The 27,652-nt window shown below is 35.2% G+C and overlaps 4 protein-coding genes across 5 annotated transcripts; all 4 read right to left on the reverse strand.

Moving 5' to 3' along the window:
- Positions 1-1,069: 1,069 nt before the first annotated feature.
- LOC119080769 lies at positions 1,070-2,264 on the reverse strand. The gene is made up of 5 exons (XM_037189335.1): positions 2,072-2,264; positions 1,839-1,973; positions 1,494-1,777; positions 1,329-1,439; positions 1,070-1,205 (listed from the first exon to the last, which is right to left on the reverse strand). Exons 1-5 carry the CDS (start codon positions 2,225-2,227, stop codon positions 1,070-1,072), a joined length of 822 nt encoding a protein of 273 aa, XP_037045230.1. The 5' UTR covers positions 2,228-2,264.
- A 5,656-nt stretch (positions 2,265-7,920) lies between these two features.
- LOC119081124 (clustered mitochondria protein homolog) lies at positions 7,921-8,753 on the reverse strand (the record flags this gene model as incomplete). Its single annotated transcript, XM_037189867.1, is given in 3 exon segments — positions 7,921-8,134; positions 8,379-8,534; positions 8,536-8,753. Coding segments are annotated over 3 exon segments (588 nt in total), but the record flags the coding sequence as incomplete, so codon positions are not given.
- Positions 8,754-14,567: 5,814 nt separating this feature from the next.
- LOC119080675 (sodium/calcium exchanger 1-like) lies at positions 14,568-23,508 on the reverse strand. Of its 2 annotated transcripts, none has more exons than XM_037189107.1 (9): positions 23,346-23,508; positions 18,195-20,037; positions 16,530-16,618; positions 15,705-15,841; positions 15,548-15,647; positions 15,383-15,487; positions 15,140-15,298; positions 14,913-15,084; positions 14,568-14,851 (listed from the first exon to the last, which is right to left on the reverse strand). In XM_037189107.1, the coding sequence occupies exons 2-9, from the start codon at positions 19,979-19,981 to the stop codon at positions 14,647-14,649; spliced, it is 2,754 nt and encodes a 917-aa protein (XP_037045002.1). In that variant the 5' UTR covers positions 19,982-20,037; positions 23,346-23,508; the 3' UTR covers positions 14,568-14,646. The 2 variants fall into 2 exon arrangements, with proteins under 2 accessions (XP_037045002.1, XP_037045001.1); XM_037189106.1 differs by lacking the exon at positions 23,346-23,508 and adding an exon at positions 20,899-20,956.
- Positions 23,509-25,119: 1,611 nt separating this feature from the next.
- On the reverse strand, positions 25,120-26,951 carry LOC119080726 (multiple inositol polyphosphate phosphatase 1-like). Its single transcript, XM_037189242.1, has 4 exons — positions 26,468-26,951; positions 25,974-26,410; positions 25,358-25,917; positions 25,120-25,290 (listed from the first exon to the last, which is right to left on the reverse strand). Exons 1-4 carry the CDS (start codon positions 26,646-26,648, stop codon positions 25,125-25,127), a joined length of 1,344 nt encoding a protein of 447 aa, XP_037045137.1. The 5' UTR covers positions 26,649-26,951; the 3' UTR covers positions 25,120-25,124.
- Between the last annotated feature and the right edge of the window lie 701 nt (positions 26,952-27,652).

Consider the following 27,652-nt stretch of genomic DNA (forward strand, 5'->3'; position numbering starts at 1 on the left):
GCACACCAGTTCGTTTTAGTGATTGTAGGTATGAAAAAATCATTATCTTAGCCATTGAGGTAATTTGACCATTTTTCACGGTAAGAAAGTAAATTTTTCTCACCTGAACTTTCCGTTCTTTTTTTAGTGAACCCCGTATTTGAGTAGACAAAATAATAATTTTCGCGCCACATACATGAAACATTGTCATACTTACTTAATGCTTAATACGCATATTTCCTGGCAACTCAGTCAGTGTTTACATTATTATATTAATCGTCATTGGACGATAGTATGGACATATCAACGGAAAAGAGATATCGCAAAAGCAATGATTCCGATCACAAGAATGTATCCCAAACCGACACAGTTCCAGAGGGCGCAACGAGTGAAAATGGAACGAACGAAACGATGGTCGAGTGGCGATAAGATAAGAATAGCTGCGCGTAATGAACGAAAATCAACCTTCTACAAAGTTAATACAACGGCAACGCTAAACAAATTGTATTGGAACCGAGACGGCAACGCAGCACGCAATATAATGCAGTTGGGTCTGTGCGAATACAATGATTGTCTCCCCATTGAATTCAACAGACACGAGGCATTCCAGCGACCCAAAAAGAATGATTAACTACGATAAAGAACACCGTGTTCTTCTTGTTCTACGGGGCAGAAATGGCCGTACACGAGGCCGAGAAACACAATATACATAAGCGACTTTCATATAAACGTTGACGATTCACAATTTTTCTAAATTCGAGTTGCTAAACAATTTATGATTGCTTAACAGTACCACCATTGCCATTTGATAAACTCTTGACGGAACCGAAATTGCAATTAGAACTGCCATAGCACTGTGCTTTGAAACTGCTGAACAACCATCACTTTATATGTTATCGACATTGACAATAGGACTAAGCGACGAGCTCCGGGTAGTGGTCGTTAATATACTGATATACATGCTAAAATTAATGAAGTAGTAGATTTTGTAGCGTACAATTTTACCTACCGTACATTGGCTTTTGGCAGAGAGCAAAACGTTTTTCAAGTCATAACATTAAAAAAGAATCTTCAGAACAAAACTTTATTATCATATTATTTGCGAAACAAATTCAAAAATACTTTTCGGACATGCTTTACTATACGAAGCACAACTTCCTGTTTTTCCGTTGGCCTCAGCTCGATAGTATTTTTTCGGAAGTTTCTCGTCTTTTGAAGCAGATGGCCTGAGAAAATATTAATTCAAATTTGTGATTTTTTCGTTATTACAATATTAACAATGAATTTTGTAGTCGGATAGCTCAAATTTTTTTTTTCTTTCAAATAATTGCCACAATATTAACACTTACAAGAACAGTACATCGATAACGCTTCCAATTACCCCATTGTTATAGCCAAAAGATGCTACAGATGTTTCACAGATAGCCTTTAACAGACAATCATTTCCGCTGAGACCTGAACTAAAAACGTTATTTACGTAAAAAACCAATATTAAACTGTGTTCTCGTGGCTACCTTTGCATCTTTGTTTCTAGCATTTTATAAAAACGCCTACGCGACATAAAATAATTGTTTAGCAAGGAACGAATTTTCTTAGAATTCTTTTTTGATTTTCCCTCTTTCATCTTATTTTTCGAAGACTTTCCCTCGTTCCCTTTGAATGTTGATGTGTTTGCCGAATTTGTGTTATCATTTTCACTGTGAACACGTTTCCCTACGTTGTCGTCACTGAATTTTCGGTATGCCGGAGGTAGTTCGATTCTATTTTTTGATCCAGCATTGACTCCTGGCTCGTCAATCTACAGATAGAAACAAATTGAATTTTCATTTTGATTAAGCTGCTGCAGCTGATCAATTTACGTAAGCAAACGGAATCGGTATAAGTCCATTGACATAGTCGAATGAGGGATAGTAGAAATTTGCCGAAAAGACAAAAGCACAGAATGCATTATTATTTGCTGGCAGATCCAACGGCAACGAGAGCAGAACATCGAGCTAAAAAGAGATATTCAAAGAGCTGTTTGCGGTACATCAATGTACATCGAAATCAAACACCTTTCATAAATAATGTCCACAAAATCGTTGCTACTTACCGCGTAACCACCGTAGAACGTAAAATATAAAGTTCTCTTCTGTCGATGACTCCTAGTTTCATTCAAAACTTCGGATAATTTTGTGTTGCATTCAATAAAATGCATTTGAATCACACACAAAACCAATATTTTATTTGAAAATGCTCTACGTAACATTTGTTAGGTTAAAACTTACCACTCGGAATGATATGACCGTTTTCGTTCTTCTGACAACATTATCTGAAGAACGGTTAACTCATTTTCTGTTTGCGCATCAAATTTGTTCGCTAAATGTTATCTATTTGAGTTCTAGCCTAAACGTTCCTTTGTTCCGTACGTTAGCGTAGTCCAGTCTGTTTGTGCAATGGAATTTCAAAGCTTGAATGAAACTTTATCATTTCATTTCATTTCTCTAACCATTTTGCAACATATGTCACGTTAGCCAGAGCTAATCATTCATTCTCGTTGTCATTGTTGATAACAGACGATATAGTCGTTCGTGAAGGATGAGTAGGGATCGTAAGCTTCATTGAAATGAACGCTCTCGAAATCAAACCTTTTTTATAATGCCGTTATGGAGATCAGTCTTCGAAAACCAAAAACATTGGCGAAATCCCGAAATTAGTTTCAGTATTTCATCTAATTAGGTGTCGAAAACCAGACAAACATTTATGTCACTATACCAACTAGCACTGATTAACAACTTTCCGTTACCATATTTTTTCAGTGTTAATTGAACAATAATGGACAACTATTTTATGGTATAGTTAGTAGTTACATATTTCGCTCGATTAGTGGTTTGGTCATACAGTAGGTACCACTCATCTCTATATGTTGTTTATTGACTGTTCAAAAATATTCTAAAAATTTTCTGAGAGTACGATGTAGAATGATTGTAATATTTTTGTGTCTCTCCATACATATGGATGGCATTGCTTTTAATTTTTAATAAGTTGTATCAGCGCACTTCAAGCGTGATTGGTACTTTAAATAGAGTACTGAAACGGAACAGTGTATCAAACAAATTTTGGCACTGAAAAATTCAACTTGTCCATCACACGTCACTGAGAAACAAAATGAGATGAAACAACAACGTAGTCCTGTAAAATTCCACTCGTAGTTTTTTTGCGTTTTAGAAAATCGAATTGTACAAAAAGAAATGAACCAATGTGTGCTATTGCTTCTCATATAATAACGTTTCAAAAACAGCACATAACCAGTGTAATTGCTTCATTAACTGAATCTACTATTTCTATTGACAATGTATATTGAACAGATCAGAATCTTTTACTTCATTGTTGTGGTTTTTTCGAAAAAAAGATTAAATGACCGTCTCTTCTCTATCTTGTCTCTGTTAAATTAAATAAGAGATCAAAAATTTACTAGAGACCGTCTGGCTCGCAGATTTTTCATAAGCATATCTTGCACTTTAGAAAAATGAAGATAACAAAATATTCAACGGTATAGAAATGGCACACATTTCTAACAAAACGAAATTTTAGAAATTCATGTTCACGCAGCTGACACTTAACAGTTAAAGTATTGCACGGTCATAATCAACACAACCAGATTCTCATAAACAGCATAAAATTATCCCTCTTATAAAGCCAAGCACCGAATCAAATTGTTTTCCGATTTCACGCGCCAAATTTTGACTTTCTGAAATATTATCAGCAAAAAAAATGTTGCATTATTCTCTGTCGCAGGCAAACAATTATTATTTTCTTCACATTACCATTCCAGGTGTCTCACGCCCTATTAAAAATTCCCTTTTATTATTAATTGCTGTTTTTGTGATCGCCTATTACTCATAGCTCTAATCGTTCGTGTGTATAATATTTTGTCGCCCTTCATGTCCCTTATGCCATTTTTCTGTGTATGGATTGGAGTGACACATAAAATACAATGTGTGACTCTGACTATGTGCGTTCGTTCAAAGTCACAGGGAATAATCTGGTGTTACGAGCCTTTTTTCGTTCCTAATTTATTAAATGAACATCGAACATACATGGGTTATATATTCAGGATGCTATTGTTGTTTCGTTATGAAACTGTAATGTTTAGTGACACGCCCACAAATTATTTTGAATAAATTTTTGAGGATGAAATTGTGTTCAGGGAAATCTTTCATAAAATTACAATAAACGTTCAGTTTGTTCATTTTTTTGTTTGTTCCAAGAGCATATGCAATACAATTATCATTTTAGAGGGTATTCGTCCTCGATATTTTACAACACATCGTACATTACAGTCTGATTATAATCGTCAAAGTATTGAACTGAAAAAGCATGAATTCAAGTTTAAAAAAAACGACAAATAGGTTGGATCAATTAAATAAACGCTCAATCATGTAGGTAACAAATGTATACCAGCTTATCTTGGTATCATATTTTTGATATAATAATCCAATTTGAACAATTTATCCGGTTCATTTTCGAAGTGCTAAAAGGCGTGCATAATGATCCTTTATCTGATTAAAATAAGATCTTGTAAATTGATGTAAAGCTGGCATGATCGTCACTCATCAACCCACAGTATTAGTAAGAATATTTTACCATTTTGACAATAGGAAGATGATTTGCTGAAATTCAATTAAAAAATAACACTCCATTTGAGGTGTGATCTCATATTGTTATTGGATAATGGTAAACTTTTCAGTCTTCTTTTTCTATTCGATTTTTGTTTTGTATTGTTGTAAAGAGCAATCTATTAATTTGTTAGTTGATTTGGAAATAATAATTCTTGACTAATTGGTTGTTTTGCTAACAACATTCCAGAAATATTTTTTACAGAGGCAACTAACCCATCACGTCGTTTAACGATTCAAAAGATAATGAGTTGTTAAATTCACGGTTGTGGGAAGACAATCAAATCTTTGAAAATTATATAAGCAGACATAGTATTTAGCAACTATTACAAAGAGTTTTCTTCAATACCACAACCTGTTTTGAAGTGGAAGGATATGTTTTAAACACTTTGAAGTAATAGATTTAATGATTGGTTGAAATTACGCGAAAAAATTGCTTCTGAGCGAACTTAACTGAGTTTTGTCAGTAGTTAGATAACGAGATAATTCGATCGAATAATAAACAGTTTTGTTGTTTGTGTGGATCATCTGAAAAACAGCTGATGCAAATTCATGATGAAATTTCACTGTTTCTGACTGTATGTCTTAAGAAATACATTTTATGTGAAAATTCGAAAAAATTAGTTGCAATAATTTGAAGAATCTTTCGAACTGTAGGTTTTATCTTTATTGCTACCATTCATCATTAAACTAAAACAGCTTGAGCATAAAAAAATGTTTGTCATACGATGTAATTTACAGTGTAGTTTACGAAAATTGAATTGATACAATCTAAACCTGTTACAGACGACTGTCATCTGTTATCGACAACGACAGCAATAATAAACGACAAGTTCTGACTAATTAGGTCTTATATGGCGAAAAACATGTTTAAAACAAATGAAGTGAAAAACTCTAAAGTCAATCTATGCAAATCTTCGATCAAATATAGTGATAGACAACTTTTTATATGTTTGCCGTCTGTGACAGGTTAATAGGTCAGTCATTGTATGATCTATTCAGATGGATCCATCCAAAATCTTTTACTTCATTATTTTGAACTTATATTTTGGAAAGGTGGTAAATTAGACCTTCGTAATAAGGTTAAGACAATACATTCATACCAAAAATTACAGAAAATGTTAAACGAAAACCAAAACCAAAAAAATCGAATTGTCGTCCAATGACTTGAACACATTTTTCCATATTATTTATTCATATCGAAGAAGGGGAGAGGGGACAATAATTTTGATTGAAGTCGTTTAGAATCAATTACGTTAACAAATGCGCTCTAATTCGATTGTCGTGTTATTTTGAGAGGCGGAACGCACATTATAGTATATATATGTAGACGAGCAACGGTTTAACTCTTAGGAATATATGTTACATTATACGACAGGGTACTTGCTGTGTGTATAATGGGGGTATCTCTTCGGTAAACGAATATTGTATACACACACTCGGTCTGCATTTCAAAATTAATTTTCATAAATAGAAAAGAGCCAGAATGGAAAATCAAATCGAAAGCTTAAATTTACATTAAACATGGTTTCTCATACACTCTTGATAATAAAATCGCATTTTCGCTTTATTTATTTGGTGTATTACGTCGTATATATACGGCTTTAGTAGGAAATGTATTATACATTTATGGAGACAGACATTCGAAACTTACACGCGGATGATGTTGATGATGATGATGATTATTATGATAATGTATACAAGAGCTCCATTAAGGGTTACTTAATTTTATTCATTCAAATTTGGGTTTTTGAACAATAATAGTAGATTATTCACCTCTGTCCACATGTTTATTTAGACACTTGGGGAGTTATTGCATGAGCCGAAGGCGAATGGTATAACCCCAAGTGTCTAAATAAACATTTGGACAGAGGTGAATACGCTATTTTATCTACCGACGGCGAAATAATAGCACTTTTTCACTGCTATTATTTCACCTAGGTAGATAAAATAATTTTAAGATTATATTCGGTTTGAAAGAAAAATGACAACGGCATCAATCATGGAAGCGAAGAAGTCTATAAATAAGTGGTGTACAATAGGGTGCTGTAAATGCGACTCTAATATTCCATTCATTGTTAGTCAGTATTCGTCAATGCCAAAAAATTTGCTATACTCAAAATCAAAATGTGTATTAAGAAGAAAAATTCAACAATAAACGGAAAGAAAGAAAATTTTGTAATAAATTCCGAAACCAACATCCATATTTCATATCTTTCTTCAATTGTACGAACTGAATCTCCGCCCAGATTAAGTTTTGATTTATTGCAGTTTTATACAAATGAAAATACATTTTTGATAATGCTTTTGTTGGCACCAGAGTTCAATTGAATATGATTCAGTTCTGGAATGGGAAACATTTTCTTCTTCATCAAAGGTTTCGTATCAATTTATTCCCTAAACTAAAAGTCAGGGTCTTACGGATGAAAATCAATTGAAAATGTTTGTCACAAAATGTTCACTTTGAAAATGCATGAACGTAACCAAAAACATTTCGATGAAATGTTTGTCACATTTTTCAAAAACTTTTCAAACGAAAATGAATAAAGGAGGGAATAAAATTCCAATGTGTACTCTATCTCATAGATATTACCAAAATAATTTTGGTCTCTTCTCTTGACGGAGGAACAATCTAGGAGTTATCCAGAAAAGAATTTTTTGCCTGATTTCTTGGTAATTGTTTGGATTGGTTTGGTTGTTCAGGAACTTGGATCTAATGGCATAATGGCATCTCATTACGTGATAATAATTAATTCGAAATTTCAATTACCATTTCATATGCGTCAGAAAGTAATATATGACAGAGAGTTTCGTATTCCTCCTTATTATTTTGGGAATCAACGGACGGCAATGCCATTAGTGTGCGAGACTCTTTCTGTGATAGCGATACTAGCCGTAATGTTTTTCCGTGATTGCCGTGATATGCCTTTACTACAAATGTATATCGGGCGAGTGGGATGCCTGTATATATGCTTGTGGTAATGTATTTGCAATATATCAATATATCAATTCGAAACCGTCCTTGAAACAACCTTGCTGAATTTTCGTCTGTTCGGTGGTGTAGAACTTGTGCGCATCCGATGCTCGAGGATTAATGTGTAGGGAACACGTTTACGATGTTGTTTTCGTTGAATGTGGACTTATTTATTTTTCTACTCAAAATTATATTCACCCAACAGAATCTGGATGCCACCTTTCAAGCAGAACGCACGTAACAATCCGAGCTTGTGAAATTTGTAGGTTTCCACGGCGGCTTCACACCAAAGCGATTTTAGCGTCAGTGTCAGACATTCGGAATTATCGTTTCCAAGAACATATTTTTACTTGACTTATTCTTATTCCGACGTTTGTTCGTTTTTTGCAATTCGTCTTGTGCAACCGGTGGAGTCATTGGACCAGTGGTTAGCAGACAATCCAGGAAATGGCTTAAAGCTGCTGATAAACTTATGAGATCAGTATTTTGCATGTATGCATATAATAAGTGTTTGGCTGCGCGTCTCGGTGTGGACTAAACCTACCTTGCCCGTTTCTCTTCTATGTACTCATTGAAGAGTATAACCTGAAGTGAATCATAATTTGCCGATCCATGAAGCAATTGTCTTCTTCTCGTCTTTTCTATCTACCTCTTAACACATTCATTCCTGAACCCAATACCACATCAGTATACAGTTAAAACAATGCTCTGATCTGATACATCTCGATGAAGAGAAACAGGCAAGGTAGGTTTAGTCCCAAACACACCGAGACAACTCTTGAACCGAAATCGTATGTAAGTATTCTAGTTTCGGTATCTTAGCTTATAGTCCAGCTACTTTTCATAAGTACCGCATATTGATAACGAGGCTGTGCAGTGCTTTGGTTAGTGTTGCACCACACATCGGTGCAGACGTATGATTAATCCCTGATGAAGCTTGGTATTTGTGTTGTAGCCAAAAATGCTGCGTCCACAACCAATTTCTTTTGTTTTTTCAACGAATTCGGTGCGTCTTCGTTTTCTACATGATTTATTCCCGGAGTGAAAACTTCCGCATTGAAACGAATATCGAATTCATATTCTTTCAACGAGCCGACGGCTGCACAAGCTCGTCTAACAATATATTTGGAGTCGAGGGTTAGTCATCGGACGCAATAGCCTAGGTATATGTTTCCAATAATTTCTTGGCAGCCCATGTGTTAACTGTGGTGGTTTCCTCTAAAGTACCATTGGTTTCATTCAGCGGATTCGTTTTCAATAGCTTTTGTGTTTGGTTTATTTTTCCTTCCCTCCTCTACCTTCAGCATTTTTGCAGCTTTGATTCGCTGCCAATGAAATGCGGCATAATTGATGAATATAACGTGCAGATCGTCAACGAAGGCTTCTAGGAGTTCCTGACGCAAACCACTTAATTTGTGCTTATTCTCAATAGGGAAAACCCATTGCAGTGACGTCTTTGACAGGTTCAACATCGATATTTTTGAGAAAATTTACATCCGGTGGAAAGGTTCGCAGCAAGCCCAAAATGTAATGACGACCATCGTTTCCAATAATTCCTTTGCAGTCGACGGAAGAGCATATTTCAATCACTTCTTGTTTATCATTTAACATACCATGGAGGTGAGATCTTCAAATGCTGGCTGGCTCTGCTCAGCATTTCGAAATCCGTCACAGCAGATTGCTCTTGCTCGCGCTCCAAAATGCCGACTGTATTGTAAGAAATGAGAGTACGGCGCTGTGGTGCAGATGTTAAGCAGAATTAAAAATTTAGTCGTGTCAAACATGTTTTTTAACACACAAAGTCAAGTTAAGCTAGTTGCTCCATAACTGCCGTAATTTGCATAAGAAGAAAGTATGTGAACTTATCTTATTTGATGAATCTGATGCATGCACGTAATGGTGTCACAGATAGCGATGCTCTGGAAGCCAATGCCAGATCGATTATTGAATTGTTCGACATTTTGTTGAGAGAAAATTTGAACGAAACGGACCAGATACGGTTCAATACATTTCGATCAACATTTTCCCCGGTTACTGCAGAATTACAGAAGAGATGAATCTGTCGAACAACCCGATATGCCATATGAGGCCTTGATCTTTTCGCTGGATTATGAATTGTTCATCATTGAAATAACAAGACAAGACTCCAGGCAAATCATTATCTGCTGCATCGGATGAACGGCTGCACGTACAATGGGAACTTTCCACTTTGGTGTGGAAGTACCACGAAAGTGGTTAACTTCCCAAGTATGGGTATAAGTTCATACGGTATTTTTTTTGGCATATCTTTTAGCATATCTTTTCAAAATTTGTTTTTGTTTCCAAAAAATATTTTTGTTTTCAAAAAAAGTTTTGTAAGTATATAAAGAATTTTGGTTTTCAAAAATAAAGTTTTGTTTTAGTACACAGAGAGAAATCCTGGATTAGATTTAAATCTTTTTCGGATTACATATAGGACCAAATTTATTTTTGGATTTAAATCTAATTTTTCGAAAGATTACTTGCATTTAATCTTTCGAAAATAATCTGTCGATGGATTAGATCGAAATCTTCCAAGAGATTTAAATTTTTTTTATTCTGAAATCAAAAATTTTTTTCCAACATTTATTTGAATATTGAGTCAGATTTACTTGTTTTATTTATTCTGAAATTGGGAATTTTATTTGTTTAATTGAAATTAAATGTTTTTTTTTTACTTACTTTGATCAGGATTTGAACTCTTTCACCTCGGTACCTCCGTATCTCCAGTCCTGTACTTTACCACTGAGCTATTGGGTTCTTAATCTTAGCAAGATTTAATTTCGAACCGTTGTTACGGAGATTTTAATCTTTCAAAGATTAAAAAATAATCTTCTGAACGAAACCTTTGTACCGACTGAGGTAACCATCATAGTAAACGAGTTCAAATCCTAATCGAAGGCAACATTTTTTTTCTTCATTTTTTAATTATTCAATAAACGATTATTATATTTCATAAATCTGGATAATCAACGATAAGGAAGTTGAGCCTGGCAAAAGTATTGAAAAGTAGGAAAATATTATAATAAAACGATATTTTGCGTCCCATATTTAATTGTACAATTGATTAAGAAGTATAACGGACCAATTTGCATGGAAGAATTTATTTAATTTTTCAACGATTTTCAACTCAAAAATCAATATTCCTAAAGAAAAGCAAAAAAAAAGTCTCAAACATTTCTGTGCTGTGGTTTGTAGTTTTACTTTGAATCGCTAACATATGACAAAAAATTACACATCTACCATCTACTAGATTCTAATCATAAACTCTAGGTACCATAATAACGTTCTTTGAAAAAAACAAATATTTTCGTGGCAAAATGTTCTACATTTAACTTCACTTCTCACTGCTACTATCAATTTTAGCCATTTTAATCCGAAATGTAATCTATCGAAAGATTTAAATTTTGTAATCTTTGAAAAAAGATTGAAATGAAATCTTTAGAAAAATTTAAAATGTTCGTAATCTTTCCAAAGATTAAACATTTAATCCGACTTTTTTCTCTGTGTATATAAGGAGTTTGGTTGAAGAAAAAGTAACAAAACTAAAGTTTTGCTTTTTCTACATATGAGAAAATATGGTAATAATAATTGATTGCAAAGAGAAATAATTTTGAAATGAGAACGAAAAGAAGATTGAGATAAAAGTGAATAAATGAATGGTAATTTTTTTTAGAGCAACGGATTGAGTTTCCTTTTAAAAATTGCTCTCTCTTTATCTGTTGTGTTATACATCATTTTCTATGACTTCGCAAAAACTATAAGTTTGTGGATGATTATTGTTATTGAAACAAATCAATGGATCGGTGGTTAGATGTAATATTTTTGAACTTTTTTTTTTCTGTAGATTCAGTTTTATGTGAAACAAATTAGACGAAGCGAGAGAAACAAAAATTAACTCCTAAGTTACCGACACCGTTCCGGCGCCCGGCTCGCATTGCGGCCCTCCGCTTCGCTCCGGGGCAATGGGCCGGATCGCTCGGCGTGTTAACACGCTTTTTAAGTGCAATGAAAAATGAATTCTGTGGGGACGAACTAAGCTCCTTTACGGCCAGCGTTTTGATGGATCCTAGGAGATTTATCCTTTTACAAAATGTAACGTAAAGGAGTTTAGTTCGTCCCCACAGAATTCATTTTTTTACGAAACGAATACCAATTTTCATTGCACATAAAAAGTGTTTTAACACGCCGAGCGATCCGGCCCATTGCCCCGGAGCGAAGCGGAACGGTGTCGGTAACTTAGGAGTTAATTTTTTTTCTCTCGCTTCGTCTCCTTGATTGATCCGTTACGAAATGTAACGTAAAGGCGTTTTGCTCGATTCTAGGACATACATCCTTCTACGAAATGGAACATAAGGGCGTTTTACTAGATCCTAGGACATACATCATTTTAGCATACAGTTTAGCAGTCTATTATAGCTAGATATGGAAATAATAAATGTATGGAAGAAACAAATCAACAAATTAAAAAGTTGAGAGAATACTTTCAGAAAAATAGAATTTAAAAACGGAGCCTCAAATGGAGAAAAACAACTAAAAACTGAGATAAAAAATTTAGAAAAGTAGATAGGCGTTGTATAAAAAGGACGTCACGTTTTTTTTCGATTTTTTTGAGGTGGGTCCATCCTAAATCACACCATGTCCGCTTTCTGATTTTGGGGTCCATCCCCCAAAGCGGAAGTCCGTATAAGGGAAAAGTAAATTCAAGTTAAACATCATAAGTATATTCTAAAACCAAAAAAATCACAACAAAAGTCATGGTTCGATAACTGCCGCAGAAGAATCGATTTTTGAGGACTTAGATGACTTTGCATGCTTCGTCCACGTTGAGAAAAATTTCGATTTCAATTCTATGTCTTTCCACTCAATACATTTTTAGTTCACTAATGGTGAAAATAAACTTTTCTAATGGTGCACAATTCAGATGACTTTTGTAAAATCAATTCACAGCTTTTAATAGAGCATGCAATCCTCTACCAATATTCAAAGAGTATCAAACTGTCTTCGTCTTGGACGTATATCACCATTGAACAATGGCGAATTTTCGACTTTAGCTGGATTAGCTACGTGGCCAGGTTGTAGAGGGAAGCCATTTTAACACGAATTAGCTTAGAATTAGTCCCTCTATCCGTTGCGATAACAATCTGTATTCAAATTGACTCGTGTTCTGGGCGGTCATGTATGCCGAGCGGATCCGGAAACTAAATACAGTTTCGTGTAGTACTCGAGTCCCTCAATCAGAACATAAAGAAATATCAGAGATGCTAACTTCTTTTAAGTAATTTAACAAAGAGAGGACGTCCGATTTCAGAGAATGTGGGTCCGTCGCATATGTCAGAACACGTCACGTTTTTCGAAAAGTGGGTCCGTCCCTATGAGCGTGACTTCCTTTTTGAATGACGGTATACTATGACTCCGTTTTCAATAAAATTATCTCGCTTTGTTAATTATTTATCTCCGTTTATAAGAAATCTCGAGAAAATTCATTTTTCTGAGTTATCAATTTCTATTTATTGGAAATAAAATTTCCTTTTCTATGAAATAACTTTCTTTTTTTGGTATATCAAAATTTGCTTTTGGTGATATCAGAATTATTTTTTCGGGTCATCAATTCCTTTTTTTTTGGATATCAGAATTCCTTTTTTGGGTATCAATTTCAAATTTCGGTGAATCATAATCATTTTTGGGGATATCAATTTCGAGAGATCAAATTTTTAAAGATTTGACATCTTTATTATTTATTTAAGATATCAAAATTTATTATTTTTTAGTGTATCATGCTGACAGGATATCAAAAATCTTTTTTCAAAACATCGAAAACCTTTTTTTAGGATAACAAAATCATTTTTCAGTGTATCACTTTAATTCGATGCCTTTCTAAATTATTTCTCTTTGCAATCAATTATTACCATATTTTCTCATATGTAGAAAAAGCAAAACTTTAGTTTTGTTACTTTTTCTTCAACCAAACTCCTTATATACTAAAACAAAACTTTTTTTTTGAAAACCAAAATTCTTTATATACTTACAAAACTTTTTTTGAAAACAAAAATATTTTTTGGAAACAAAAATTTTTTTTGAAAAGATATGCCAAAAAAAATACCGGTAAGTTCATTTGTAAAAGATTTGGAGAAATTCTTAATAACTATTTATCGTCTCGTTGTTCTATTTCTATTAAAAATTGAATTGTGAAAACACACAAAACAGTTACAGAAATGTGAGCCATTTACATATCGAAATCCAACTTCTATGGAACAAATAATGTAGACAAGGTTGCTCGAGTGTGTTGATCTGAGCTGTGCACGAGGTCAATAATCGCACTAATAGTTATTTCCAACATTTCTTCCACAAAAAAGTATTCCATCCGAGCAGAAACTCCTTTAATTAATGAAATCCTTTTTGATATAATCTTCTACAAATCCCGAATTTTTTGTTAGGGCTCCTGTAGACTAGCACCTTTACAATGATTTTTGCATAGCGAGTCCTGAATCACATGTAAGCAAGATGCACAAATTAACCAAAAAGTTGCGTTCAAATCAGTAGGACAAATTGGAACGTTTCATTAGCCTGTATGTACAAAGCGTTTGGGCTCACTTGAAACAATTGTCAAAACTATGAACCATCGACAATAACGATCAAAATAAACGACCCGAGCTTTCACTGGTGTTGCCGCATGTAGCAAGTTTTGTGATGGAAAATTTTAGATCGAAAGAAGTAATAGATCCGATAATTATAACTGCTGATACTTTAAAATGGTTCGTTGATAATGGTTGGAATCATGGTAAGTTCAAATCAAAAAAATAGATTTTAAATTTTCGAGAAGTTGATCCTGTAGATGACAATAACGAAGAAATTCTTTCAAGACGATGACAAACAAATATTAGATGCGTTTCAAAGGTTCAACAATGGAATGGGACTCAATAAAGTAAACTTCCAACTAACCAAGTAACTGAAATAATTTATTGTCTCTGAGTTTAAATACTTACAAATTTCTTAAAACGAAATCGTCACCAATTTTTAAAATCCTTCGACAATTCCATATGCTTCTAGCGTGCTAGTAGTTACATACATAAGCCATATTCCAAACAATACAGCCGACGTCGCATATTTGAGTCCAGCTGGACCACCCAGCTCGCCTCCGACTTTCTTGCTGCGTCGAGCTAACAGGATACCAATGGCAATTATAGCTCCTGCTAGGAAGAGAGACAATGTGAACGCCAAGCTGGATAAAGAAAAGAAAAATTTATTCTGTGTTTGAGAAGAAAGAAGATAGTTTTTCTTACGTTCCAGGATTAACAACAAATACTTCCCCATGATAAGCATGGTAAATAGCTGCTAATGTCCATGCCACACCAATTCCAAGAAAGACATTGACCGCGTTGCTGCCGGTAACATTGCCAATACTGTTATCCGCAGTTTTGTCATTGATCGCGGAAATTTTACTAGCAAATGTATCTAAAATTGGATGTAATGCATTTTACAATGTATACTCGCTTACATTTCTAGTTACCTGGAAGACTAGTTCCAGCTGCCACAAATATGATGGCTGTGACGGAATCCTTAATGCCTACAGTGCAACCAAAGTGTGAAGCAACGTCACCGATTATTGCTGTCATGTAACCAATGCCAATGATAGACACAACAAAGCATACATATCCACCCACCATATCTGAAATAAAATCGCCATAACGTGGAGTTGGAAGGAATCAAGCAAGTTCACAACCTACATACAAAGATCTAGAACTGAAATTACCTGTGGGTGGAATAAAGGCAAATATCAATTTCCAGAACACTGTTATGTAATGCATGATGTAATCCATGCGACTCGGACCTCCATCATCATCGCTTGAGTCGTCACCTGTAACAGGTAGGTTAGAGTGTAATATACCTATGAAGGTTATGGACAAAATTCAATAACCTGATCTGACACTCAACGCATCGATAAACTGTTGCTTGTACGATGACTTGCCAATGAGTATATTGTGATTCACTCTCTGCACCAACTTGTCTACAGTACTCTGAAAGTTTTTAAATTCTTGTACATGGGTGTCTTAGAGAAACTTTTTTCTGTCTACCTTAAATTCTTTGCTCTCTTTAATTCTTATGCAAACTTTATCATGTTCACCTAAGGTTGGGCGGCCAAGTAATACCAATTTATCGGTTTCCGTCAGATCTTCTGGCGATTTAGCCTCGGCATATTCAATGGCATCAGCTGTTCATAATTATAGACAAAAGATTAGCGATGTATATTATAAAGCATTCAGCCTTATGTCCCCCCGATGAAAAATTGGTTTCCCTATGTTCAAAGATTCAATAATAGTAGGTATGATTGGGAAACGAATTGCGAGAAAATCCGTCGATATAACTTTATAAAAATGAATTGTACGCCTAAATGGGCGTCCTTAAATATGGTAATGAGGCACAAGCCCAAAACAATTACTTCTCTCTGCCATCCGAAAAATCAGTCGCAGATAAAAAGGATAAAGTTTTCCTGTTTTATCGTGGAATGTTAAAAATATTTCAGAGCACCCATCCATTTATTTACTCGCCACAGCAATTTCAACAAAATGCTGAAGTCGATGTTCTTCGTAATGATAAGTACACTGCTCAATTTTGGCAACCAAATCATTAGATCTTTAGATCAGTTGTCGAATCTTTACTTCATTTGTTGTTTCGATATGTTAGGTAAAGGTAGTTAGAATTGATTATTATTCATTTTTATCGTCATTATCGACAACATATGGTCTAAACCAACTGTGGAAGGTTATGTTATAGAAAACTGGTAATATTATTCGTGTCCCACATACAAATTCTATTAAGCAAACTTAGCACCCAAGATGTTTCATTACGAAAAAATCGTACTGAATAAGGACAATAAATCTAAATAAAGTCTAAATTACCGATTGTTCTGGGTTCTCCTAGTTGAACGAATAATGTAACATCTTTTTCGTAACGGTTTTCGTCTCTTACAACTAGTTGAATCACCTTCCTGCAAAAAATAGTTCCACGTAATGAGTAATAATTTCAAATTAATTTTTGGGTAAATAATTTTTAGATCCTCCTAAGAATAGCACTGCTCCCAGCACGAAGATAGAAAATATGCAAGGTCTATGCTTCTTTTGTAACGATAGACGACTTGTTTACATTGCATGAGTTAATACATAAGTATCATACAAACAATCTTAAGCAATGGTTTTTATCACTAAAACCTCCAAGTTTGACGTTAATCCAATGTTAATACTAGAAGCAGTGCTATGTTCTAAGAAATAAATTTTTAGACTTTTGTGGACTTAATTCGGTAATTGATATTTGCTTGGAGATAGCCCTAGCCCATGTTACATTCAGGAAAGATAACAATAGGTAGACAATCTGTTCAACTACAACGAATGAATCGTATGTCCAACTTTATCGTTATCAGAAAAACAGACAATTCGTCCAATTTCCAATCAGATAATCATCAGATTGATATGTAGTCTACAGCGTCACCAATAATTTAGTCACTTTTGCTCTATTTTTGAGTTAAACGCCAGGCTTATCGCTTTATCTCTTAGTGGACGTCACTCTGCAGGGAAAGATTGCGGCTCGATCTAACGTTTTTGGGTTGTTCAACAGATAAATCTAGAAATGTCCGGTTAATCGGTTAATTAGAAATGAATCAATTTTGATTTTGAACTTTTATCGTAATATAGTTTTACTATCGATCAATCACGTCTATACTAAGGTTTTCGGTATTATCTGTACCCAAATACAAAATAGAAATAACCAGACAAGTTTAAAACCGACATCAAAAAAATTTTGTTACAAATTTTTTGGTAGTGGACTTGCGTCACGCCCGCTTACTAACGTGCGGGCATGATAATTTTGTAGTCAAGGGAATCTATACAGTCAAATGTTGGTAGCAATGACAACAACTTATTCTTGTATTTTCCGTTTTTACAATTGGGTATAACCCAATACCTGTTATACCCTCATTGGACTATATGGAATGAATGAGTAAAATGGAGAAGTGCGTCACTGATAGATTTGTGTAAGAAAATTAGAATAATATCAAAGAACCTATATTCTAGTGCTTCCAACAAACACTATCCTTACATTCATTGGTCAACATGTGTTCAAGAGTCTTTGTTAATGAAATGAAAAGTGACGTCACCGGGGTGACCGGAACTTATCGATATTCACTCAGCGAAAACAATCGCTTTATCAATTTCTCTTGGAAGATAATCCGTTTGTAAGCTCACGTGAAAAATCAAATCAAATTTCTGTCTTGTTTTCATTCCACATCGATAAGATAAGAATCTGGCAAAAATAGAGTGATGTATGGAATGGTCATTGAATAAACATTTGTAGAAAATGATCTCAGGTTTTACAAAATTGGCCTACTTTCCGACCGGTTTTATACACCTTGGGATTTGTCGATACAAATAGCAAAGTACAAACGAAGTCTTCAGCAAGCCTTTTCGATTTTTTTTTGTCCAACGTTTGTAAACATGAGAAACATTTTATGATAATTAAGGGAATAATTTTGTAAAGCAGGGAAATGAGCATTAAATGTAAGCTTCACTCACTCGCTTTCATTATCATCAAATTCCAATTGTCCCTGCAATGGTTCATAGTCTTTTCCAGCCGCCGCTGTACCATTTTCTGTCCAGTATGGTAAAATCACCTTTCCTCTGGCGCCAAAGTTACGTTGCACTTTGATGTCATACACACCTACGGATTCTACGATCTCGTTCTCTTTGGACGTGAACCCAAACGAACCGCCATGATCGTCGTCAATGATCATGACTGTCGCCACTTTGGGAGTCGATAATACGGCTGGTTCTGAAACGTTGCTCAAACGCACGTAGAAATGCTTATCCTCTTCATACATTTCGTCATCAAGAACTGAAAGCGTAAAGCGTTGTTCGGTAACTCCAGGTGAAAAGACTAGTGTTCCTTGAGTCTTAACATAATCAGCGCCCGCTTCTGCTGATCCGTCTTCTGTTTCATAAGTTACCGTGGTCGTGTCGGATAAATTGCCACGTCGAACTACACGAATTTGAAAGCTTTCGCAATTTTCCATAATCGCATAATGTCCAGGTTCGAAAAATACGTAACAAGTGTCATCGACAATAAGTTTTTGTAATTCTGCCTTTACTTCGGTTAAGTCATTTTCAGCCTGATCGGCAATCCTTCGGAAAATATCACCGCTTCCGGTGAATTTTCGTGTCGCTTGGACTCGATAAAATGCACGCGATTTCGGTCCGCTGCTCATCAGTCGTTCCTGTGTAACGATTTCCCAATGTTCGAGATTACTATGCGGAAATTCTTTCCTGACCGTCTGTAGCATCGACAGGTACTCTTGGCGAGCGTCCTTGAAATTCTTATCAGTGTAATACAGTTCGGTGCTATTATCGGAAGTTTCTACTTTATCGTAACCGTTCATTGTAGGCTGTTCAGCAGTTTCCGATTTCACGAGGATACCTCTCTTGTTCATTCGATACTCTTTAGAAAGGTATTTGTATACGAGGAGTCGGCGTTCGGCAATATAAGCAGTTAATACACATACCGGAAAGAAGATAAATGTAAGAAATGCCTCCCACACCTCGACCTGCCCCGGCGAGAAGTACGAAAGAATCAAGTACATCCAAATGTATGCAAACAATGACCAAGTGGCTGTTACGAAAAATACCCTTAGATGCTTTATCTTTCGAGTTTCTCCATTTGGTATGACCGATACGCAAACAGCAATGATGATAAACAGATTGTATGCGGCCGATCCAACTATTGTACCCGGTCCTAGTTCACCAGCTTTGAAATTCTTTCCGATAATCTCAATGATTGACAACAGAATTTCCGGTGAACTGGAACCCAATGCCATCAATGTTAAATTAGCAACCGTTTCATTCCACACACGAACGTTTACCACTTGCACTTCACCGTTCGGCTTACGAACTTTTACTTGCTTTTCGTTGGAAGTGATCACCTCAATCGATGCCATAAATCGATCAGATACGATGGCCACGCCGACGAAGAGATAACACAATGCTATAAAGTACACCAATCCTCTTCCGATGCGGTCGGAGAGAGTCAAACCGTATTGCGGATGCCATACGCTGAGTATTATGCCGTCCACACATTGGGTACCGTCCGATATATCAAATTCAGCGGAAGTGTTAAAATTTGTTTCGTTCGAATTAGAACTCATACCAGTGACGATATCGCTTTCTGTTAGTAACTGGAATGGCGTCGATGTTGCTGGCAGTGTTGACGAAGGTACGCTTTCATTATCTGCTGATGGTACTGATGGAAAAGATGATACAAGTACCAGAAGGGTGGAAAAAACCACGATGCACATGGAACGTGTTGACATTTTGGAAGAAATTTATAATATTTCACGTAGCTCTTTTTTGCGGCTTGTCTGTGTGACTGTAATAATAAAGAAATGTATTTTATTAAAATCTAAGAATTTTATCCTAAGCAATTATGTAAATTAGAAACAAACGAATCGATACGATCGTGCATTTAGTTGAAATATTGTTTCACTGTTGCTTTACCTACATTAACACGAATTGAAAATTTCTTAACTGATCCAGTGTTAACCAGTAATGATCGGTGAAATCGGTTACTTAAAGTTCCGTAAAAATCCACTAAATGTCAATGGGGAACCAAACGACTCACCGTTCATACCGAGAGAATTGTGTTTATCATCGATATGATAGGATAGGTAACAGGTTAAACAAGTTGTGAAATTTTTTAAAACTAAAATCAATTGGGACTGCACTAAGCTGATAAGAATAAGTACCGGCACGTAGTAGTTGCTGATAAATAGCAGACGTGTGAAAGAATAGTACTTACTCATTAAGCTAATAATTACCAGATTTTGAAAAGTTGGGTTCTTGAGTTGTTTCGTGAATGTTTTAAAAGCTATAGTAAATATTAACTCACTAAAATTATATTTTGAAATTTCCGTTACAACAACTATTTATTCACATTACTAGTTTAAAGTTATTGCTGTTGAGCAGTGGAGTTGAAAAATAGATACTGCACTTTATGTAGCAAAGGGAATACTTTTCTATCCAAAATAAGATTCAATTTACTTTGCAAAGGCACATCTTTAATAGTTCCGAATGATCGATATATTGTTCAATATTGAGAGCCCGGAGAAACAAATTGATTTTACATAAACAAATTCTTTGATTAAGGTAAAAAGAAATGCGAACAACAACGTATTTCGATTCAATCATTTGTCTAACGTAAAAACGAAGCTCAATATGTTTTCCCACTCACAATAAAATGCCGATATCTCACTTCGATGAAGCTACCGTCAATACTGTGATACTGGTCGCATAATTTTTGGATTAATAATAAACTTATCTTCAGTTTCATAAAAAAAAAACATTGCAATGTCCATAATCTTTATGACGAAATGCTCAAGTTTTTGATTAAAGTGTGGGTTTCGTATAATATAGTTCGGACCTTATTCGTCGTTGTAAAAGACGTCAGCAACTAGCGTCATTATCTAAATGCTTTAAGTAGACTTTCAACACACAGAGAAAAAATTAGATGGTGCAGGTAGATATTACCTGTGAAAAATTATTTACACTCTTTTGATGAGTCAAAACACTTGATGTGGAGGTAGATCCAGACATCTGGTTATCAACTTGTGTTGGGAAAAATGTCAAAAAGGTAAATTTCGCTGTTATATGAAGTTCTCAGTGAAAGAAGAATATTTACGTGTAACAGTTCTTTAAAAAATAGGTTTTTTTTGTTAAGTTTTCCATTTAGATCAGTCATCGTTCGTCGGACATGTAAAAAGCGAAGAGGGATGGATTCTTTTGAATTTCGACTGACCGAAATTGACGTTTTTTTCGGTACTTTTCTGTAAATGCCTAGTTAGTGTTAGGCCCTGGTGTCTAGGCCCCAAAACCAGTCTGAGATATTTTTGATCTTCCATACCTGGCTGGTGGTAAGCGGCCAATAATCGAAAAATGTAGTTTCGTAGTCCGAATTTCATTTGCGTAAGGTGGCGAGCACACGGGCGTACATGGGTTCGTTGGAAAGCTAAGGTCGAGCACTACCGGGGCAAGTATTAACTTCAAAAAATTTGTTGATAAACGGCCGAAAATATGATCTCCGGAAAATTTCTCAAAATCAATGGAACCTCGGTGAACTTTGACGAGGGCTGTGATCTCCCTAATGCAATTATTTGATTAAATTATTATTTATTATGAATGTAGAGGACTTCAGCTTTACAGCCATGCCCATATTAAGTAGTTTTTTTTTGAAGTTCCAACGAACCCATACACGCCCGTGTTCTCGCCGGTGTCGGGGAATCTCGCACACGCGATCATAGTATGCGTCCTTTTACGACATGTAACGAAAAGTCATGACTGTGCGAGATTCACCAGTTAAAGGTGAATCTCGCACACCATGAATTTCTGTGGTGTGCGAGATTACCCTACCCCGTTCTCGCCACCTTACGAGAATTAAATCCGAACAACGAAACCCTATTTTTCGTCTTTTGTCCAGTTACCACCATCCAGGTATGGAAGATCAAATTAAATTTATGTTGAGAAAATGGCCCAGACCCTTACATCAGATGAAATGCAAAAAAAATCTTTTGACGAGTTACAATCTTTACAAGGACGATAGCTGCTAACGGAAAGATGGGCATTAATCATCCTGAGAGTTGCAAAAAACCGGTTTTTGTATTTTCACCAACTAAACATATTTTTCCGTCTGTATTACCGCACCGATGCCCACCACGAGAAACCCTGCTATGCAGTGCTACGGCACTGATCTTTACAGTATAAGAACAATATATCGAGACGATTTACGAGTTATGGCGCCTCACGAAATTCGGAATGTATTTCTATTAGAAAAACTTCTCTTACTTCTATTGATCTAACAAGTTTGAAGAGATTGATATCTAACAAAATTTAAAAGATGCAAAATCTACTACTTCATTTTTGACATGCAATTTGGCTATATGAGAGTACATTAGCTGGAGTTTGTCATTTAATATTTTGGTTATCGATAACAGATAAATAGCTCAGGTGGAATTTCTTTCTCTTATTGATTCTATTTTCCTGCAATTTGTTCAGTCTAGTCATTTGAAAAAGACCTGGTGGGTAACATTGAGGTATAATTGTTTAAAAATTTCTTAGTGCTGCCAACCAGGCCCCGATTACCTTAGATCTGTAGGCAGACATCAAGAATTTCCTCACTTCACTTTATTTATATCAATGAGATGAGATCCTAAGGTATGGTGTGAAGAACAAAAACTAACACATTCAATCTTCAGCGCCACTTCGACTTTAAAAAGTGTCCCTAGAACTGGATGTAGTAATGAGCTTTAAAATTTTCACTCTAGTGTTGCTAAGCAAAAGACTTTTCCTCGACTTTTCTGGCAAATGATTTGAGAGAGCTACGAAATTTTATTTAACGGTTATCGACTGTTTGAGTACTTAGAAAATATACTTGCTATTCTAACGATAATTAATACGATCTTAATGATTGATTCTTGATCAAATCTAGTCTTAATAAAAAGTTATGAGTAAGAATATTATTTAGGTTTCAGTATCGGGATTTTTCCTTGACTAAAGTCGATGTAAAAATCACTATATCTCTATATCTTCTCACTTTCACATTCACACCAGGCTCTATGAACAAATTAACTTAACAATTGATCTAAATGTAACAATCTTTTTCTAACAAATATTAATAAATCAAACCTTTTGATTATTTTGCCTGGTAAAAAAATCAAATATCACTCTTACTGTCACTCATCAATCTATGTAACATTCAATCGATCAACGATACCACAAAATTCAATGTTTTTTTTTGTTAAACTCACATTAAAATGCCGATAACTTAGTTCGTTGAAGCTACCTTCAAGACTGGTCGCATAATTTCTTGATTAATTAATCTTCGAATTTCATTTAAGGAAAAAAATCGGTTTGCTGCATTGTCCATAATCTTCATGACGAAATGATTAATTTTGTGATTACTGTGTGGGTTGTACATACAATAGTTCGGACCTTATTCGTCGTTGTAAACATGTCCAACACGCGTCATTAGCTAAGTGTTTTGAGTACTCTCGAAGCACTGTGAAAAATTCCGAGAGGTAGAATTTACCTGATGAAAGTAATAGGCTACCTGCACGAGTTGTCAAAATTATTTTATTCGGATTATTCAGGTCCTAAAACCGAAGAATACAAATTTTGTTCGCTCAATTACGTTAATTAGTATTTTAAATCAGCAGTTCAAATTTTTTGTAATTGTCGACGTCATAATTTTCATTTACACTAGTAGCTGTTTACATCAAAATATGTATTTGTTAATATTTTCGTTTTTTTATGTTGGTACGTAAATAATCGAACAACTAGTGACGTTAAAGGTGTTTTACCATAGTATGAGTGTATGTATTACATATAAACGATCGCACTAGTCTGACGTCAGACTTTCCTCTTAAAATAATTTTCTTAATTAATTTAAAAAAACCAAAGTGATCCTTTACTTTTACTTTTGTCTCATATCGAAAATACGACTTTTAAACTATATGTACTTGGGCAAAAAGCTCGGTTGGCCTTACCCAAACACGCATCCTCATGTTGCAATGCTCTCTATGCTCACAAATACACCTCGAATTTTTAATAATGGTTTTTCGAGGCCTATTATTTAGAAGACACACCGAAAGCAACTTTTTTCAAGAGAATTATGCGAAATCTCTAACTTTATTTTTTAAATTATGCAGTTATATGCATAAGAGAACATTAAGTGTCCATTCCACTCAACAAAAAGTACTCCGTGGGAGAGCGAGCTGTCAAATAAACAAAGTAAAAATTTAAAAAAATCAATTATGTCTCTCACACGGAGTACTTTTTTCGTAAGAGGAAACTAAGCATTAGTCAGAACTTGCCGTTTTTTATCGTTGCTATCTATAACAAAATGTGTCGGTTTTCGAAATTCCGTGAGTGTAACTGTAAATCAAATTAAAATGATCGACTCTGAGGATTTTGAGTATTTCATGATTTGAAAACAAGTAATTCAACTGTTTTTATCACAATTGCAGGGTCAACTATTATGTAAAAAGCTCAATGGATCGAATAATCGGTATAAAAATGCGCAATAGCAAGCTTGATCACACTAAATAAACACTGTGAATGCAATAATAACAGTTCAAATGATCGTATGTATTATACTGATTATCGAATCACGATACACTCAAAATTCTCAGAAACCATCATTTCCTAATCAGAAGAAAAACTTGTTGTGAAAATTTAGCGCTTTACTAATATCGTGATAATGAAGAATTAGCTTCAATGTAAAATATTCAACTATTTATTCTAGTACAGTTTTTAACATTAAAAAGTATCGACATATTATACATTTCTTATTTCTCCAACTTCTCTCATTTCTCCATAACGAGTATATGGAGAAATGAGAGAAGTAAGCAAAATAAGAAATGTATAATATGTCGATACTTTTGAATGTTAAAAACTGTAGGTATTCTAAAGATCACGACTGCAGAACATTTGTGAGCAGTTTGCCGAAAGGAATCTTCGGTAGCGGTCGATAAAAATAGACTGTTTGCACAGACCGTTAGTCCCACATCCAGGAATATTTAGTGGTTTCTCGTTATACAAGACCAACAGATCATCGTCCCCGTTTTCACAGCTAAAAATCACAAATTATTCTATTGTTAATGGCCACGCCACCTCATACAAAAACAAGATTAACTTACTCAAACCGAACGATAGACAAGTTAGAGGCCATCGGAGCAATATAGCTGGATCTCCACTGGCGGAATGTTTGCTGTGCGAAATTGTGACGAGTTAAGGAAGAGTCTCCATCAAACAGACCAAGGGTGACTAAAAACAATTGTAAAGGTCTGGAATGAGAGTTGTAAAATCGGGCGACACGATCGAGCGGATCGGATGATTGCAAAAATTGTAACATTTCTTGCGTAATGTGACAATTCATATTAGCGAATAGCGGCACATCACCACCATATCCCATTCCGTAGTAGTATTCAAGATCTTCCAAGTAATCCATAACTGCATGGTTTGCTATTGAAAATGCGGCACACCATGGTGATGGAGTTACTGGATCCCATCCTTGTTCGAATTTGCAGAAGTCCCACACAGTTCGTACATTACGACTGCTCAGCTGATTAGCACCGAAGAATCCCAACTTTCGGTTTACTTGTTCCAACATTTCGGCATATTCGGGACCAGTCTCAAATGCATCCATTTCAATCAAATTATTTCTAATAGCATCGTACAATGGGCAATCATCATTGGGCTAAAATTCGTTCAATTAAGTTTTTCCAAATTTACAACAAAAGAGAATTGTCCCACCCGTAATAGTAAGTCAGGATCTGGTATTGGCTCAAATTGAACATTCTGCCACTCACCAAACACTCCATCTGCCAATCCTTGCAAGCTGGCCACAGTTCTTTGACGATCGGTAGCACGGAAGAGAAACAAAGATTGGTTGTAAGGGGAAGATAAAATTGTTGGAAAGGCATCTCGAAACCGTTGACCAATTCCTCTCCATTCATTCCATCCAGTCTCCACCAGCTCTGAATTTCTGCCGACTGTTATATTCGGGTTTATTGTCCAATTTCGAATATTTTCCATATCTTGTTGACATAGCTGGGTGCGTCCAGCTTCGTAATTTTCTATTACTCGGGCTTTCAAACTTTCGTGAATATTTATCATTCTCAGAGTATCACTTGATGATGGCAAACGTGAGCCGTGTCTACCATATATGAACAATTTGCTCGGAGTGCATGCTGAACACGTTTTATTAATTTTAGTCTTCGGGCTATATTTACAAATGAAAGACTTACTTGATATGGCAGGATTGATGAAACCTCTGCCACGCACCGCTTCATAGGCAACTTTTGTCGCAAACATCTGGTTTTGGGGCCGAATCGGATCGGTTGCAAAGCAGTAGAAGGGATTATGCGTTGACACATTGCCTTTCGCAACGGCCCAAGCCATCGAAAAAATTAAAATTATTTTTAACATCTTCACAGAAAGAGACTCAAGTCGATTCTACCACACTTTCCAACTGAAGATGTTTTGATAAACCAACCGCTTTTTATACCAGTTGATAAGACTCTAATTTATTAAAATCCGTATTCAAGTGTTTCAAGAAATACGGTAAGGAACCATGTGAAACTCACGACTGATAACATTTTTAACATGTTACCGGCAAGATTGACTTGACACGTGTGATATCTCCAAGAAAACGTGAGTTATCATTAGACACAAAGTGTACAATATATCTGAAAGCATTAAATGTCTGCTCTAATAATACGTGACCCGCGACGGAATCCTTATCAAAATCATGTTTGATAATCAAGTATGTCACATACATGCACACCTTGTGTGTAAGGGGTAAATCACTCAAGAATCGCAAAAAGTAGATTCACTGGCAGCCAGTGACTGGCTCAGTAGAAATAGGTTTGTGTGTGTTGTGTACAGATTTGTCTTTCAGTGCATTAAAAGCATAATAGTAACTAAATAGTATTCAACACCACACGCTAGGTCCGCGATGCTATTTTCTGTTGGCTCTTTCAGCATATTAATATTAATATATTAACGTGACGTATTAGATGTGACTAAATAACATCGTAAATGTTTTTCTTTTGTAACTGTAGACTTAACATGTTACAGACGGCAATTATATATATGACTAGTATCAACATCGAAACATGCAGGACATGCAGCCAAAAAAGCAGAAGTTGACAAAATCAATCACTATTCCGAACTATCAAATCAATTTGTTTTCGTGCCGGTCGCCTCAGAAACTTCTGGAATTTTCGGAAAACTTGCCATGAATTTGATAAAGAAAATAGGGAGTAAAATTGCAGATGTAACAAACGAAAAGCGCTCAACATCTTACTTAATTCAACCAGTATTATTATCGGGTCGATGACTTCCATCTATTAAAGTATTTATAAACTGTTGATTTCAAATCTTCTACTTCAATTTTTTTAAACATAATTTTTTGCTGTATAGAGGTCCAT

The sequence above is a fragment of the Bradysia coprophila genome, unplaced genomic scaffold, assembly GCF_014529535.1.
Source record: "Bradysia coprophila strain Holo2 unplaced genomic scaffold, BU_Bcop_v1 contig_350, whole genome shotgun sequence".
In the NCBI taxonomy this organism is placed as follows: Eukaryota; Metazoa; Arthropoda; class Insecta; order Diptera; family Sciaridae; genus Bradysia; species Bradysia coprophila.

Coding starts and splice junctions, on each gene's coding strand:
- LOC119080769 (XM_037189335.1), bottom strand. CDS start 2,227: ATGTTACGTAGAGCATTTTCAAATAAAATATTGGTTTTGTGTGTGATT. Junction 1,974..2,071: donor CGTTCTACGGTGGTTACGCG/GTAAGTAGCAAC, acceptor ATCTCTTTTTAG/CTCGATGTTCTGCTCTCGTT. Junction 1,778..1,838: donor TACCGATTCCGTTTGCTTAC/GTAAATTGATCA, acceptor TTCTATCTGTAG/ATTGACGAGCCAGGAGTCAA.
- LOC119080675 (XM_037189107.1), bottom strand. CDS start 19,981: ATGTCAACACGTTCCATGTGCATCGTGGTTTTTTCCACCCTTCTGGTA. Junction 15,648..15,704: donor AAGAGAGCAAAGAATTTAAG/GTAGACAGAAAA, acceptor AAAAACTTTCAG/AGTACTGTAGACAAGTTGGT. Junction 15,299..15,382: donor TGCCTTTATTCCACCCACAG/GTAATTTCAGTT, acceptor ATTTTATTTCAG/ATATGGTGGGTGGATATGTA.
- LOC119080726 (XM_037189242.1), bottom strand. CDS start 26,648: ATGTTAAAAATAATTTTAATTTTTTCGATGGCTTGGGCCGTTGCGAAA. Junction 26,411..26,467: donor CATCAATCCTGCCATATCAA/GTAAGTCTTTCA, acceptor AAACGTGTTCAG/CATGCACTCCGAGCAAATTG. Junction 25,918..25,973: donor ATCCTGACTTACTATTACGG/GTGGGACAATTC, acceptor AACGAATTTTAG/CCCAATGATGATTGCCCATT.